The sequence below is a fragment of the Neoarius graeffei genome, chromosome 5 (assembly GCF_027579695.1).
Source record: "Neoarius graeffei isolate fNeoGra1 chromosome 5, fNeoGra1.pri, whole genome shotgun sequence".
Taxonomy (NCBI): domain Eukaryota; kingdom Metazoa; phylum Chordata; class Actinopteri; order Siluriformes; family Ariidae; genus Neoarius; species Neoarius graeffei.
Window position 1 is genome coordinate 88,469,844 of NC_083573.1, and position 17,045 is coordinate 88,486,888.

General features: G+C 42.2%; 1 protein-coding gene across 1 annotated transcript in view; it reads right to left on the minus strand.

Moving 5' to 3' along the window:
- rmdn1 (regulator of microtubule dynamics 1) overlaps window positions 1-17,045 on the minus strand; it is a 38,712-nt gene that overhangs the window by 6,218 nt on the left and 15,449 nt on the right. The window contains exons 2-7 of the mRNA XM_060922509.1: window positions 12,319-12,424; window positions 12,140-12,227; window positions 8,189-8,348; window positions 8,005-8,094; window positions 7,746-7,801; window positions 7,539-7,626 (exon numbers count right to left, since the gene is read on the minus strand). Coding sequence (XP_060778492.1) covers window positions 7,539-7,626; window positions 7,746-7,801; window positions 8,005-8,094; window positions 8,189-8,348; window positions 12,140-12,227; window positions 12,319-12,424 — 588 coding nt within the window. The remainder of the gene's footprint in view (window positions 1-7,538; window positions 7,627-7,745; window positions 7,802-8,004; window positions 8,095-8,188; window positions 8,349-12,139; window positions 12,228-12,318; window positions 12,425-17,045) is intronic.

Below are 17,045 nucleotides of genomic sequence, written 5' to 3' on the forward strand. Positions count from 1 at the left end.
AGACAGTGAAAAGGCTAAAGCCATCAATGACAAAGTGATGGAATTCATAGCGCTCGACGACCAGCCTTTTTCTGTCGTTGAGAACCCGGGTTTTTGCAAGTTAATAGCACATTTGGAGCCACATTACACTATCCCAAGCCATCGCTTCTTCTCAGATGTGTCCCTCCCTGCTCTCTATGACATCGTTGCCACACAAATCCACAACTTGATCGCCAAGGATGGACTAAACGCAAGTTTTACCACAGACATATGGACATCTGATGTTAGTCCGGTCAGCATGCTAAGCTTAACGGCTCAGTGGTCGGATCAAGATTTTAACATGCAAAAAGCAATGCTGCACGCACAGTAGTGCCCTGGCTCGCATACAGCAAAAATGATATGCCAAGCTTTTGATACAATGCTTACACAGTGGAGTATAACTAAAGACCAAGTGCATGTTGTGCTCAGGGATAAAGCACGAAACATGACCAGGGCTATGGAGGAGTGTGGGCTTGCAAGCTTGGGTTGTATGGCACACACTTTACAGCTCACTGTAAACGAGGCTGTGCTGAGCCAAAGAAGCATCACAGACTGTATTTCGATCGGCAGGAAGATAGTAGGACACTTCAGACACTCCCAACTCGCCATGTCCCGTCTTCAAAGCTTACAGAAACAACTAGGCATGAAAGAGGCAAGGCTTCAACAAGATGTGCTCACTAAATGGACCAGCACGTTCTACATAATGAGAAGTTTGTTGGAGCAGAAGCGAGCCCTTGCAGCATATGCATGGATTAAAGCAAAAAAAAAAAAAAAAAGCTCCATGTCGTTGGCCCCTACCACGTCAGCGATGCGTCAAATTTTAAACACTGTGTTGTCCATTATCCCCTCGGCCCCTACTTATAGTACATTTACATAATGTTAACAATGACTAAAGCTAAGGCAAGACTTTACCATTGTCATTACTGGCTATTCATGATGAAACATCAAGTTTTCAGCGCAAAGTGCAAATTTATTTCAACAGTACTTTAGTAATGCACAGCAGTGGTTCAGAGAAAAGTGCAAGTGCAGTCGAACTTGAACCATGCTTTCAAAAGAGTGGAACAGAAAGAAAAATAAGAAGATCTGTTGAAATAAAGCCAGGAAACAAGAAAAGTAAAGTGAAAGTTCACTTTTTCTGCTTCTTCACAGTGAAGCCAAAGGCATCTAGTTTGGCAACACCTGATGCCTGTTTTTGTTTCTTTTTCCTTGGCACAGCAGCAGGAGCTTGCCATTATCGCCCATTTCATTTCGCCAAGCCCATCTCCACTTATATTTTACCGTTTTGTCGATGTCTGACACATCTGTGCCTTAATTTAAAAGAAGCGCGTCCATGCTGGCAAAACCGAAAGTAATTTGACGCGCTCTAGTGATGGAAATCGAAGGGCCTATATCCGGTGAAATATGGCCTTATATGCAGTACTCGAGTTGAGGGGGGATGTGGGGGGAGGCATCCCCCTTCTGAAATAAAAATCATCCCCCTTATCAAACGGCCATCCCCCCATCACATCCCTTGGGCCATTTTACCAATTAATGTGGAAATTAGCCTACTATTATTTTAACAAATATTACTACCATTTCAACATTAGAGGCTTTGCGCAGTGATAGCCTACATGTAGCCGGATTAAAAAGACGCATATTTATTTATTCGGTTGCACCTCTCATTCACACCTATACGGAGGTTTCAGTCACTGAAAACAGCTACTTTTGCAAAAACTGGGCAGAGTGGAGATTTCTGAAAACTCCATCTTCAGACACGCGTGTAAATCGGGAAAACGAAGCAACAGTGGGCGAGAGGGCGCGTGCGAATAGAATGAGTCATAGGTGTGAATCTTTCACCGAATGCCAATTGTCCCGGTTCTTCATGAAATCGCACGCGCACGCACAAATTCATCAGGTTAACTTTCAAATAACTGTTCTTGTGCACTTGCGACACCGGAGCCACTTTCCTGAATTTTGAGCTTCGGAGTATTCGCTTCTTTATCTATTTAATCAATGAATTTATTTGTCACATACATTAAATTACTAATGTAAACCATTAGTAGCCTATTTAAGCAATAGCTGTTTTCTCCACTGTTTTCCGACCTTTTGTGCTTAGTGAATGAGACACTTCATTACACTCCACTGACCGACTTCCAATTCCAGACTTTTTTGAAAATGTAAAATATAGGCCTACGAGATGTTGGTTTTTTTTTGGGGGGGGGACTTAATTCGCGTTGGTCCTTCACTATTAATTTTTGAGACTGACGAGGCACTAAATACTGTGGAATTATTTTCTCCTTACTATGAAGCTTGGCATCTTAAACAAGTGTCGGGAAATCTTGCAGCCCGACTCTGCAGCCTCCAATGTTTAAGCGAACTGCTGAAACCATAATGTTTAAAGATTAAATCGTAGGCTAATCAAACCTAAGAGAAACACAGCCTTTCCAGAACGTTGTCTGCCGAAGCCTGTTTAACCTACAAAAGGCTTAATAGCATAGATCTTGCTGCGGCTTCAACAGGGCTGTTTAGATTTTTCACCTGATCGCCTTTCAATAGGCAAATATTATTATTATTATTATTACTACTACAATAGGCCTAGTATTAGTAGTAGGCAAGTAGTTGCCTAGTAGTAGGACAGCCAGATTGTTTCGTCAGTGGAGCCGCCGTTAAAAGGAAACTGATGCGGAGCGCCGCGGCTCGCCTCGGGGTGAATCGCGTCCCGAGGCGCGGGGCTGGCCTGCCCTGGCAGCACTGGTTCGTTGGGGAGAGGGCAGAGGTCGCTGGCTGCCAAGTTTGGAGAGGCTGGGACCTCCCCTGGCCGAGTTACGAGCGTCCAAAGTCGGGCTGGAGCCGCCGACAGAAACGAAACTCAAGCCGAGCACCGTGGCTCGCTGCCTACGCCGAGCCTCTCCGGGACTAGACAGTAGCGGAGGCTGTATTTATTTATTTATGCCTATCTAGCGCAACAACTTATTCCTTTACATATACTCAAACATAGCACAAGAAAGGGTTCAACAACAGGCAATCACAGCAGCTTGGTGAAGTTCTAAATCACATCGGTGTCAGACCTATGGGCCTACCCCCCCTTTTTTCCTCGGATCTGCATCACTCTCATTATTGACCTTTAGCGCTCCCAGTTGACGGAAATCCATCGTAGCGACGGAAAACTTTAATCCATGCATATGCAGTAGATTTTGAGTTACCTGCTTTAATAAACCCATACCAGTGGACTTTAATTGAAAACATGCTCACTATTCTTGACCCCTGTGAACAGCTGACAAAAGACATTAGCTCAGCCACAGCAGCTGATGTCATCCCCTCCATTGAAGCCTTGAAACGTCTGTTTAAAAAAAAAGACTGTTGCAACAGATCATGGAGTTAAAACTTCAAAGAGCACCCTACTGCAAGCCGTAGAGCAGCGTTTCAGTCACATCTACACAGAGTCCCTGTTTTTTTCTTGCTACAATCTTGGACCCTAGATATAGACCCCTTCGCATGTTTGTAAATAAACCGACCGTTGCCAGGATGCGCGCGCAGCCTGGACTCAGAAACAATGGCGCTGCCCATAGACCGGCATTATGAGCTGTCAGATTATGCCAAACAATTGTTGTTACAAGATCGAGAATGCTACATAAATAAGTTAACTCTAACAAGTGGACATCGCCTACCGGATCCGCATTTAATTAAAGAGTGGACGGACGATGTTAGTAAGTTTTCCTCTGATACCTGAAGGCAGTCATACTATTTACAAAAAAAGGTCAAACTCAAAAAAAAAAAAAAACTATTTACAAAAGTAGCCTGCCATCAACATTCCGGTTACAGCGAGACTACAACTTGATTAACAATGGGACATTCATATTCATTTTGTTTTAATCAAATTATGCCAGTGATGTGATGGCAATGTGGCTTTAGCTACAACAGCAAATACCAACACTAAACAGCAATTTGCAGGAGGTAATGGCATGAAAGGAATGATAGTGTAAAGAGTGCAGCTAAGAGAAATCAGAGCTGCGTAAAAAGCGAGAGGCAGAGAGCAGAAATGAAACTGAACGGGGCGGGAGCTAGGTTAGAGCAGTCAGCGTAAGTTGGCATTTAGAGTGAGGGCACACAATTTTACCTTTCCATCCTTGCTTTAAATTGTGATTTTCGGCAAACACAAATAATGATGGCACAAAATCTGGACTGCTTGAGTCAAGCGAGACCTCTCCTACAAACAAAATTGCATGCAAAGCTAAGTTAACATGCTAACAATATTCATTACATTGTGTAACTATGACCCAGCTAATCAGACAAACGTTACCAAAGTATTTTGCTACATCAATAAACGAAGACTAGAAAAAGAAAGATTTAATAAATAGCCTGATCTTACCTGTGATGAAGTGGGCGCTGCAAACCCGCGCATTTTTGATGGTGCTTTCATCCCAGTCTACATGTTTGATGGCTTGTAGCCATAGACGTTGGCGATTTTTTTGGAATGGGTGAGATCCTGCTGGAATTCTGTACATTTTAACCCCATCACTGCTACGATTCTGACACCCGACAACACAACAACTAGGTATTTCTTCCAAATATTTCTTCTTGTCTCTACCGTCGCTGAGTCTTTTTTGGGTCCAGGCTGCGCGTGCAATTTCCTCTTACGCATGAATGACGTTTACTGCGAAGGGGTCTATAAGGACTGCTATTCTGACCAAGCAACGAAAAGGGAAGCAGCAGAAGTGTTGCAGGCCCAGGTGAGATGTGCAACATCAGCAGAAAATGTTGAGCCAAAGGAGAAGAAAACCAAGGCAGATGACAACAACAATGTTTCCCTGCTGACAATGTATGAAGAAATCCTTCAAGAAAACCACACAAAAGGGCTGACCCAAAGCCAAACAGATCAGCAGGTAATTAATTTATTGTTTAAATAAAGCTTTGGCTATCTCTGATAAAATATACCAAAACAATGTTAAATATATAATTTAGTTTTTGTTCTTTTGTTATTGTTCTACTACTTTAGACTCAAGCCTATCTCTCAGAGCCCACGATTCCTCGATCCGAGAGCCCCATGGAGTACTGAAGAAGCAACAAAACCCTGTTCCCGGACCTTGCCTCACTCGCACGGAAATACTTGTCCTCCCCTTGCACCAGCATAGACAGTGAACGTTTGTTTTCTGCTGCTGCAAATGTTATTGATGAAAAAAGAAACCGAATTGGATGTGAGAAGGCAGAGATGCTTCTTTTTGTTAAGAAAAATCTCCCACTGTTGCCCTCAGCTAGCAAATAGAAAAAAAGACAATGTAGACATTAGACACAGTGACGAGTAAAAAGATAGTTTGGGGGGAGGTTAAGAAATGTTGAGTAGAAAGTGGAAATCATTTGAAGTTTTTTATTATTATTATTATTATTTTTGAACTAATGCAGTCAAAGCATTAATACTTCTGTAAACCTTGATGATGATTCACTTTATTTTTGAGGATGCGGTTTCTTTTATTTATTTGATTCGATTTTTTGAAGTTGAGGTTGACGCGTCAATGCATATAATTTTGTGTTTGAAACTTAACTCCACAAATACCTACCTCATCCTCATGCACTTCAGGTTGAATAGATGTATTGCTTATGCATAAATAGTTGAATATGAATTTTGTTATTTGCAGATAAACCAGTCATAGTTCCGTTAAACAATTTTCAACTGATGCATTTTTTTTTTGTTTTAATTGTGTAATTATTTGATACGTCAGTGCATTTGATTTATTCATTTCATATGGTAAATGTTTTGGCCTGTGAGTGTCTTTTGCTGCTGTTATTGTTATTTACAAATACGCTAAGTAACTTTAAAAACGCACATTGATAAAACTTGCTGAATTCGTGCCGAGTTTATCTCAAGAAGAAAAGAAATATATCACAATGGAAAAATAACTTCGTTCCGCCCGAATAAGTTCCAAATCTGTGCTCGAATCAGAATTTAAGGGAGTTGTACTCAATAACGTACAATATGACTCGGGTAGTCAATGACATGGACAGGCTTTAATTTTCAAACAAATTTTGCATACACTGTACACACACAATCTTGCCTATAAATACCCGGGGGAAATGATGGGAAAATTGTCATTATTGAAGATGCCACGCCTAAGCCAAAATCAACGTGAACAGGCCATCGGGATGTTGCGTGCCGGAAGTACACAGACAGAGGTCGCCCGGCACTTCAGTGTTCATCATTCGACCGTTTCCCGTTTGAGTCAGCGTTACAGACAGACAGGGAGCACCAGGGATCGTCCACGCCCTGGTCAGCCTCGAGTCACGACGCCAGTTCAGGATCAGCACATCAGGCTAGCTCACCTCCGTGACAGATTCCTGACACCCTCAGTCACTGCTGCTGAGACCCCTGGACGACACAGACCCAGAATCTCCAGCATGACGGTCCGAACATGGACCAACTGTCACTTTGAATTTTTTTATTGTGAATTAATTCTTGAGTTTGACAATAAATGTCCTTTATCGATGTTTCAAGATGTGTGTGCATTACATACAATATCATAAATTTCAAATATATGCATGGATCTAAAGTGATATCGTGTTGAATTCCATTGTGCGTTTTTAAAGTTACTTAGTATATTTGTGACATTAAAAAAAAAAAAAATTAACACTTGAAGAGCCAAAACTTTTGTTTGCTGTTATAGATATGCCAGAGCTACTAAAATATCAGTTTTTCATCACTGAAAACTGCAAATTATATGAAGATCATATTAAATATAAAAATATTAACTTATTGGTTATCGGTATCGGCCATGAGAAGCAGGAAATTATCGGTTGAAATTTTTCATATCGTGCATCACTAAAATAAATACTTTCCTTTTCTTGTTTTCTCTAATTGTTGGTCCTGCACCCTCTTTCAATACAGACTTATAGCCAACGCTCCTCAACAGATCAGAGGTCTCGTACGAGTCTTCAGTAAAATGTGTAGAGCAGAGTAGAGACCACTTCATAGGCGCCCAATGTGCCCGTGAACTTCTCGCAAAACGCGTCCAAACCTTTGCAGTTTGAACATTCTTGGGTCGTGAATGCAACGTAAATCCACCTTCTGTCGTGTCGCTGCACCCGCCAGCAACACATCTACGTGGCATGGTGATAAATTAGCTCAAAATGGAGGATCGGAGTTGCAGTCAGCTGTGTGTTTTAGTATAGCAGAAATGGCGAGGAGACCGATAGACTTCCTGCTGTGATGTTACGGATCTCAAGGTCATTCACTCAGACCACTACCTATATAAATCACTTTAATCATAATTACTATATTAGATTTATTAGCGCTTAAAACTACTCCTGTGCCATTCTTGAGGTCTCAAGGCATTTATAAATGAAAGTGAGGCCATGGCTCTGCGTATCTGCTTTAAGCTACACTGGAGTGGTTTAGAACCAAGAACCTAAACAAGTTAACGTGGTTGAGAAGTCTATTTCAATTCCAGTTTGTAAATGCCAAAGCATAGATTTAAGTCAGTAATGTTCTGTCCTTTTCATATCGCGATGGATCAAACATGCAGACGTCGATGTTCTGCTCAGCATTTTACCTCCTCATAAGTCGAAGTTGGTGGCGACGCGAAAAGAACTGCTGCGATTTTCTGCTGGTACCATGGCAATTCAGCAAAGGCAAAACACCTAAGGAAGGAAAAACAAATCCAATCCGATAGTTGCAGCCGTGTTCGTTTCCATTGTCCCCATGACGTGAGGAAAAATTTGAAGTCGGTTTCTTCACCCAGCAGCAGCCATGTACTTACCAATAGCCCAGGATGTGGATAGAAGTGGCATCTTTCGGATTTAGCTCAATCGCCCTCTGTGGAAACAACACGCACATTCCTGAGGAAATTACAAATCTGATTTTTGCATTTTCTGATTTTTGCAAAATAAAATACAATTATTTAAAATAAAAAAAAGTTCTGAAAGGTGTTTTTTTTTCCTAAAAGCAAACATGGATTGTTTGTGCCTTGCAGACAGCACCAATAACGACGGCTATATTTATAGCACCGATCAGCTTACCTCCAGATGCTCCTTAATGATGAAGGAATTTCCAATTTTAACCTTGATCCCGTCATACTCTCCGGTATCACTCATGCAAATGGCATACCACTTGAAAAGGCAAGAAAAAAAGATATTTGGTGGGTTTTTTTTTTGTTTTTACATGTTAAAAAAAACCCTGATGTAACACTAAGGCACGTCATACTTTGTGTGCAGCAAAGCAGGCTTCGTTTTTCTCCAGGGCTTTTTTGGCGTAGTCGAATGCCTCGTAAAGGAGTTTCTTCTTCTGGGCAGTAGTGGTGATGGGCAGCAAAGCGAGGTCACGTGAAGCTCGAGCCAGTCTCCACAGGAACTCTGCATCATCACTAATGACATGACGGAGGCTGCTTTACTCAAACAAAAACGCATCCTTCAGTATATGGGTTAGAATTTTTGAAAGGGGTTTCTCTCACTATTATTCTTTATGTATACAGTGATTAGAGATGATCTATAATTATTTTAAAAACACTTGAAGGATCGCAGGTTACGGACATAACGAGGCGTCAACTTTATTTCCATGACGTCGTGAGACTGCACTGAAACGAATGGTCTGTATCTAACAGAACCACACACAAGTAACTGGAGGTCCAGGTCATGGGCGAGACCAGAAAACTTTGTCAGAGCACTGCTTTAACGTGAGGTTTATTAAACAGGCAGAGTTGATTCACCAAAGTTATATAAATAAAATCCTCAGTTCTTAACCTTTTTCTCAGCGTGATCCATTTTTATGGTTAGAAATACTGTACGTCACGACAACTTACTTCCTCACGTAATGGGACAAGGACTCCAAGGGCACTCGGACACGTCCCAGACGTGGTTTAGTACTGTATGGCACATGGACCATCGAAAACTGTCTTCCGAAACGGGCTCTGTATCTGTTTTTCACGGAAGTGTGGGCAGAAGAATTTGCTCGATTCGTAGAGAAACGCTGATGCAAAGTGGAGATGATTTTTACTGCCATTTTTTTTCTCCAATCAATAAAAATGACCTCACTTTGTCTCAGTGCTTGTAAAGGTGACGTGTTGGCTCTTGGATGGTTATAAAAGTTCATCCAAGAAGCCATCTCAATGCTTCAAAAGCTGATCATGTTTGGCTTTTAATCAGCATTAGTCCAGCTTCCACTGCCTTGCGTTAGGCCACTATTAAAAAATGTTCTGTTTCCGGTCCACCGGCCGGGTGAGTGCCGTTTGTGCGGTTGAAATTTTTTTTTTTTAACGCCGGTTTTTCGACGTTTTTTTCGGGTTCGTAAATCTAAAATCGAACTTGACATTTCTGCATTCCCAGGGCTTTCCACTAAGGCTCATACTAGCCAGCCATGACAAATAAGTAGCCAGCCGGGGGGGAGTAAACACAAAATAAACTCCTGTGCACGCAGTTCCCAGGATTAAATGTATTTTCCACAGACCATTTATTTATTCACTTTACTCAAATACAAAGTAAAATGGCAGTAAATCTTCTTTCTTTTCTTGTGTATTGCATCATGAGGCGTTCCTGGCTTGTAAATCTCTTATTTTCGGTGCATGACACATTCACGCAGCTGAGCATGCTACGAATTAACAACGACAACGGTCTGCAGTGGGGCTACACAATTACACACTCAGCCAACATTTCTCATTTGTGTATGAAAATACACTCCAATGCTAGCCTGGCAAGCCAGACTAAATGTGAATATTTAGTCTGGCCTCGATCCGTAGACATTTCTGAAGGGTGTGGGAGGAACAAACCGCTGTCTTTCAAACGGTCTCTGTGCGTATAGGCCAACGCTCTGACCAATCAGCGCAACAGTGACTGTGACGTAGTCAGAGCGACAGAAAGCAGTGGGGGAGGCCTTGAAATAAATAACTTTTTCAAAATGCGTATTAATTAATAAACAGGTTCTAGATATTAAGAAGTTTGGAGATAATGACCACAAGTTTGGAGTCTGTACCACATACACATTTTTTTCAAGTGTTTTTCAAGGGTTTGCTTAAACTGTTTTTGAGAGTTTTTATTTAGTGGTGTTTGGTGAAATAATTTCCCTTAAATTTAAAATAACGGGAAAATAAGAAACAATCAAAAAGTAATGTTTCAAAGCTGTTTATTAATTCTTCGTACTGCACAAACTAGCCCCATCCTTTTGGCTACGAGCGGAGCCAGCTGGTAGATCAGACTTTTGCCATAGCCGGTCGGCAAAACAGCGAAAACGTCCTTCTTGAAAAGGAATGAGCGGAGAGCCTCTTCCTGCTCATGTTTCAACGAAAACTCCAAGTCTAATTCTTCTAAAACTGATTCCAAAGCGGAGTCAAACGCGCGCTGTTCACTAGCCGTAGCCATCTTTCCTGTTGTGCTTTCTCTAGCGTCGCGCAGCTTTGTCGTCACTCCTGCAAAAGCCCGCCCAAAGAATCCAAACAAAAACCTTGCGTTGTGATTGGCAGGCACGATTTGATGCCCGGGGTGTTTTTGTTTATATGGTGCGAGGTTAGACCCACTCGCTAGGCAAAAATATTTTTGGCCACTAGGCGGGTGGGTCTAGTTTACTAGGCTACTCCAACGACTCAGTTTGGGTTCATTTACAACCAACGGTGTCTTTTGATGCCAGCACGTAATTGAACGAGAGAAGACTGGTTTACCGGAGACAAAATAAGCGTCATCTCTGCTTCTGTTCCCTCTGACACACTACTGCCTCCGCCGAGTGCGCGCGCGCACACCGCATGTCGGGGCCGCGGATGAGTTACTCTCCCTTGATCAACGAAGTCGGTGGGGAATTTGTGGTTATTATCGGTACAAACAGCGCGAATCACAACTTAAATGAGTGCGGTTCAGTTTGACATTATTGTCAGTCCGTTAGATAAACATTTAATTTTATTAAAATCGAAAATTAATATTTAGAGCCTGTGGGCTACAAAAATAAGTCATTAAAGTAGCCGGCTGGACTTAATTGTGTAGTCAGCTGTATGGCGGGCAGCCGGCGCTTGTGGAAAGCCCTGTCGAATCAGCTCTGCGCATGCGCCGTGCGGCACAAAAAAATGGCAGCCACCATGAAGGAAGGAGATCCGGAGTTTTCAAACATTTGCTTAAGTGTGAAATCGCAAAATGGTATTCTAGCGAACAACAAAATAGTAAAGATTCAGAAAAACAAATCATTCAGTGATCATTTTAATAGTGTAATTTCATCCGAACTCGGCCTAACGCTCGATTTAGAACTACAAAAAGTCCGTGTGTCGGACATTTTAAGTACCTTTGTAAAAGTTTTGCAAATGTTGCAGTCAGCATTTAAAATGCTAACTTAAAGTTTTTGTACAAGTTTCAGTTGATTAAACGGTCATATTTTATTACGTGTCTGCTTTTGTAATAAAAACGTACTGAAAGAAAAAGCAAACACAGCATTGCGATTTCTTATCCATCCATATAGTAAAAAAAAAAAAAAAATCCCTCCCTCCCTACTGAAAATTTTTTTTGCTCAGCCGGTGGACAGGAAACGGATTTTTTTTTAAAGATGGCCTTAGTGCCGTTATGCAGATCTTGCTTACATCCATGCCATGATGGTTAGAGAAGCAGCTTCGGGACCAAAAAGGTCATTGGTTTGATTCCCTAAACCAGCAGGAATGCCTGAAGTGCCCCTGAATTGGTCCCCAGGCTGCTCTGGAGAAGAGCGTCTGATAAATACCTGTAATGTAATCCATCAAAATGACTGTTTACATTTTTTAGCTTCACTCTCACAACTCCAAGTTGTGACAAGACCCCCGTCATAAACCGACGACTGTATTTTTGCATTTCTCTCTAACTCTTAATAAATTCATCTCTCTGCAATGCTTGAGTGGGGTTTTTTAAATTCAATTTTGACTGCAATTTTTTAATATTGCTTTGCACTTCGGCACTAATTCGTCAAGGTTAACAAGGTACAAGCAGTTTTTGCTTTGACAACAGAACATCCGTATCCTTGAACTTTCCCCAGGTCCTTATCGATAATTTATTCCAGATCTGTAGTCTGTCGTAACCTAAACAAGTTCAGCTCTTCAGGACATTGCCTGTGAGTAACACTCCTCTTTCTTTCTGCCACCACACGCTGCCTGTTAGTCATGTCCAGGAAGTCGAAATTCATTCCCATCTGAGAATAAGAGGAAAGCGTATTTCCTACCTGTCCTTATACTGCAGCAGGAGCTGGTAAAGTTTCTCCGTTTCTCCACAGCTGTATAAGTAGTCGGCTTGTTCTACAACTTCCTCAGCTGGACACAAGGGAAAAGGAGAGGCTGGAGTCAGATATATTTTCCTCTGTTTCCTTTATCCTGACACATCCTGTTTTTAATAAAGCAGTACCTTTGTCAAGTGCCAACACCGCCGTTACCCAAGACACTCTCCGGAGTGTTTCATATCCCAGATATGATACTGGAGGTAAAGCAATGAGTAACGCAGAATTCCAAATCTAATGTTGGGTCATAAAACAACACGTTAAACATGGAACAAGAAAAAGTGGAAGCATCCACAATCTTTTTTTCTTAGCCTCAAGTTGAATTTTTTTTTTTTAAATAAACCCACCAACTCTTCATTGTTGGAGAATAAGGACTTCGTTAGAAATGTATAAAATTACCTTTTTAGACTATTAAAGTCAAAGTGAGGGAGTGAAAAAAGGAAGGAAAGAAATGGATAGGAAAAAAATCAAAGGAATAGGAAAAAAACAAGAAAAAGGTGTGTGTGTGTGTGTGTGTGTGTGTCTCTTTTCTTTCTTTATACAATAAGCGGCAAAGTTTGTTTGTCTTGAACCAACGTCGCCATTTCTCAACAGATTTTCACCAAATTTGGCAAGTAGGTCTGGGGATGACCCGGAATCTTGCAGATATTAACAAAAATTCATGTACGGGCCCCAGGGAGGTTCCTGGGGGGCACAGCATCCACCCACCCCCTCCCTCAATGTCTTTCATGTTAGATTCGTGAACAAAAACTCTCGACAGATCTTCACTAAACTTGACACATAGGTACAGAAGAGAGCCACAGTTTAGCAGAACTTAGAAATTTCATATTTAGTCCCCACTGGGCCCCTGGGTGGTGGATGTTTGAATGTTTTTTTTTGTCTTAGGTTAACATCACTGTTTCTTGATGGATCTTCACCAAATTTAACATGGAAGTCTGGTGGCAACCTAGAATTTTTCAAAACCCGAACCACACCAGGTAACCTACGAGTATATCTCATCTCATTATCTCTAGCCGCTTTATCCTGTCCTACAGGGTCGCAGGCAAGCTGGAGCCTATCCCAGCTGACTACGGGCGAAAGGCGGGGTACACCCTGGACAAGTCGCCAGGTCATCACAGGGCTGACACATAGACACAGACAACCATTCACACTCACATTCACACCTACGGTCAATTTAGAGTCACCAGTTAACCTAACCTGCATGTCTTTGGACTGTGGGGGAAACCGGAGCACCCGGAGGAAACCCACGCGGACACGGGGAGAACATGCAAACTCCACACAGAAAGGCCCTCGCCGGCCACGGGGCTCGAACCCAGGACCTTCTTGCTGTGAGGCGACAGCGCTAACCACTACACCACCGTGCCGCCCAGTATAATATATAAAAAATAATATCTATCCACATTTCACTGGATATGAGCAATCGCACGCTCTGATTGGCTACTCTATTACTAAACTATCAGCTCATACAGTGGGGCAAAAAAGTATTTAGTCACCAATTGTGCAAGTTCTCCCACTTAAAAAGATGAGAGAGGCCTGTAATTTTCATCATGGGTACACTTCAACTATGAGAGACAGAATGAGAAAAAAAAAATCCAGAAAATCACATTATCTGATTTTTAAAGAATTTATTTGCAAATTATGGTGGAAAACAAGTATTTGGTCAATAACAAAAGTTCATCTCAATACTTTGCTATATACCCTTTGTTGGCAATGACAGAGGTCAAACGTTTTCTGTAAGTCTTCACAAGGTTTTCACACACTGTTGCTGGTATTTTGGCCCATTCCTCCATGCAGATCTCCTCTAGAGCAGTGATGTTTTGGGGCTGTCGCTGGGCAACACAGACTTTCAACTCCCTCCAAAGATCTTCTATGGGGTTGAGATCTGGAGACTGGCTAGGCCACTCCAGGACCTTGAAATGCTTCTTATGAAGCCACTCCTTCGTTGCCCGGGCGGTGTGTTTGGGATCATTGTCATGCTGAAATACCCAGCCACGTTTCATCTTCAATGCCCTTGCGGATGGAAGGAGGTTTTCACTCAAAATCTCACGATACATGGCCCCATTCATTCTTTCCTTTACACGGATCAGTCGTCCTGGTCCCTTTGCAGAAAAACAGCCCCAAAGCATGATGTTTCCACCCCCATGCTTCACAGTAGGTATGGTGTTCTTTGGATGCAACTCAGCATTCTTTCTCCTCCAAACACGACAAGTTGAGTTTTTACCAAAAAGTTCTATTTTGGTTTCATCTGACCATATGACATTCTCCCAATCCTCTTCTGGATCATCCAAATGCTCTCTAGCAAACTTCAGACGGGCCTGGACGTGTACTGGCTTAAGCAGGGGGACACATCTGGCACTGCAGGATTTGAGTCCCTGGCGGCGTAGTGTGATACTGATGGTAGCCTTTGTTACTTTGGTCCCAGCTCTCTGCAGGTCATTCACTAGGTCCCCCCGTGTGGTTCTGGGATTTTTGCTCACCGTTCTTGTGATCATTTTGACCCCACAGGGTGAGATCTTGCGTGGAGCCCCAGATCGAGGGAGATTATCAGTGGTCTTGTCTGTCTTCCATTTTCTAATAATTGCTCCCACAGTTGATTTCTTCACACCAAGCTGCTTACCTATTGCAGATTCAGTCTTCCCAGCCTGGTGCAGGTCTACAATTTTTGTTTCTGGTGTCCTTTGACAGCTCTTTGGTCTTGGCCATAGTGGAGTTTGGAGTGTGACTGTCTGAGGTTGTGGACAGGTGTCTTTTATACTGATAACGAGTTCAAACAGGTGCCATTAATACAGGTAACGAGTGGAGGACAGAGGAGCCTCTTAAAGAAGTTGTTACAGGTCTGTGAGAGCCAGAAATCTTGCTTGTTTGTAGGTGACCAAATACTTATTTTACCGAGGAATTTACCAATTAATTCATTAAAACTCCCACAATGTGATTTCCTGGACTCTTTCCCTCCATTCTGTCCCTCATAGTTGAAGTGTACCTATGATGAAAATTACAGGTCTCTCTCATATTTTTAAGTGGGAGAACTTGCACAATTGGTGGCTGACTAAATACTTTTTTGTCCCACTGTATACCATGAGTAGAGAAAAACAAAATGGCGGAGCGTGTTGCAGAACATGCTATAACGAAATAAAACGCAATAGGACGAAATAAAAACTACTTGAAAGCAAAACCCCAAAAAATACAAAAAAGTGCAGTAAAATATGGAATAAAAGTATTTGATGGTAAGAATGCATCTTTTTTATTTTCCAACATTGTCGCATTTTTCAAAAATTGCTCCTGTCATTTCACCGGTTTGTTTCCATCTTTAAGTGTTAAATTTGAATTTTTTTTTTAGACTGGTACGACAGCAAGACTGCACTTTCTACAACAAAAACCAGTAAAGTCAATTTGTGCAGCTTACTACTACATGACAAACTGTCTCACTCTTCATCTCTCAGTCCAGAACTCGTATCTTACAGTGGTGCTTGAAAGTTTGTGAACCCTTTAGAATTTTCTATATTTCTGCATAAATATGACCTAAAACATCATGAGATTTTCACACAAGTCCTAAAAGTAGATAAAGAGAACCCAGTTAAACAAATGAGACAAAAATATTATACTTGGTCATTTATTTATTGAGGAAAATGATCCAATATTACATATCTGTGAGTGGCAAAAGTATGTGAACCTTTGCTTTCAGTATCTGGTGTGACCCCCTTGTGCAGCAATAACTGCAACTAAACGTTTGCGGTAACTGTTGATCAGTCCTGCACACCGGCTTGGAGGGATTTTAGCCCGTTCCTCCGTACAGAACAGCTTCAACTCTCGGATGTTGGCGGGTTTCCTCACATGAACTGCTGGCTTCAGGTCCTTCCACAACATTTCAATTGGAATAAGGTCAGGACTTTGACTTGGCCATTCCAAAACATTAACTTTATTCTTCTTTAACCATTCTTTGGTAGAACGACTTGTGTGCTTAGGGCCGTTGTCTTGCTGCATGACCCACCTTCTCTTGAGATTCAGTTCATGGACAGATGTCCTGACATTTTCCTTTAGAATTCACTGGTATAATTCAGAATTCATTGTTCCATCAATGATGGCAAGCCGTCCTGGCCCAGATGCAGCAAAACAGGCCCAAACCATGATACTACCACCACCATGTTTCACAGATGGGATAAGGTTCTTATGCTGGAATGCAGTATTTTCCTTTCTCCAAACATAACGCTTCTCATTTAAACCAAAAAGTTCTATTTTGGTCTCATCCGTCCACAAAACATTTTTCCAATAGCCTTCTGACTTGTCCACGTGATCTTTAGCAAACTGCAGACGAGCAGCAATGTTCTTTTTGGAGAGCAGTGGCTTTCTCCTTGCAACCCTGCCATGCACACCATTGTTGTTCAGTGTTCTCCTGATGGTGGACTCATGAACATTAACATTAGCCAATGTGAGAGAGGCCTTCAGTTGCTTAGACGTTACCCTGGGGTCCTTTGTGACCTCGCTGACTATTACACACCTTGCTCTTGGAGTGATCTTTTGGCCCTTTTCCACTACCCTTTTTCAGCTCGCTTCAGCCCGACACGGCTCGCGTTTTGACTACCTCAGAACAGCACGACTCAGCTCGCTTCAGCCCTACTCAGCACCCAAAACTCGCACGGTTTTGGAGTGGGGCTGAAGCGGGCCAAACCGAGCCGAGTGGGGCTAGGGGTGTGAGGAGACACTCCCCTGTGCACTGATTGGTGAGGAGGAGTGTCCTCACATGCCCTGCGAGCACGCTGGGATCTGTAAACACCGTAAACCCGGAAGAAGAAGAATTACGAAAATTTCTGAAGCCTTATGCGCCTCGCCTCATCTACACGCTCTTGCCAGTATCTGT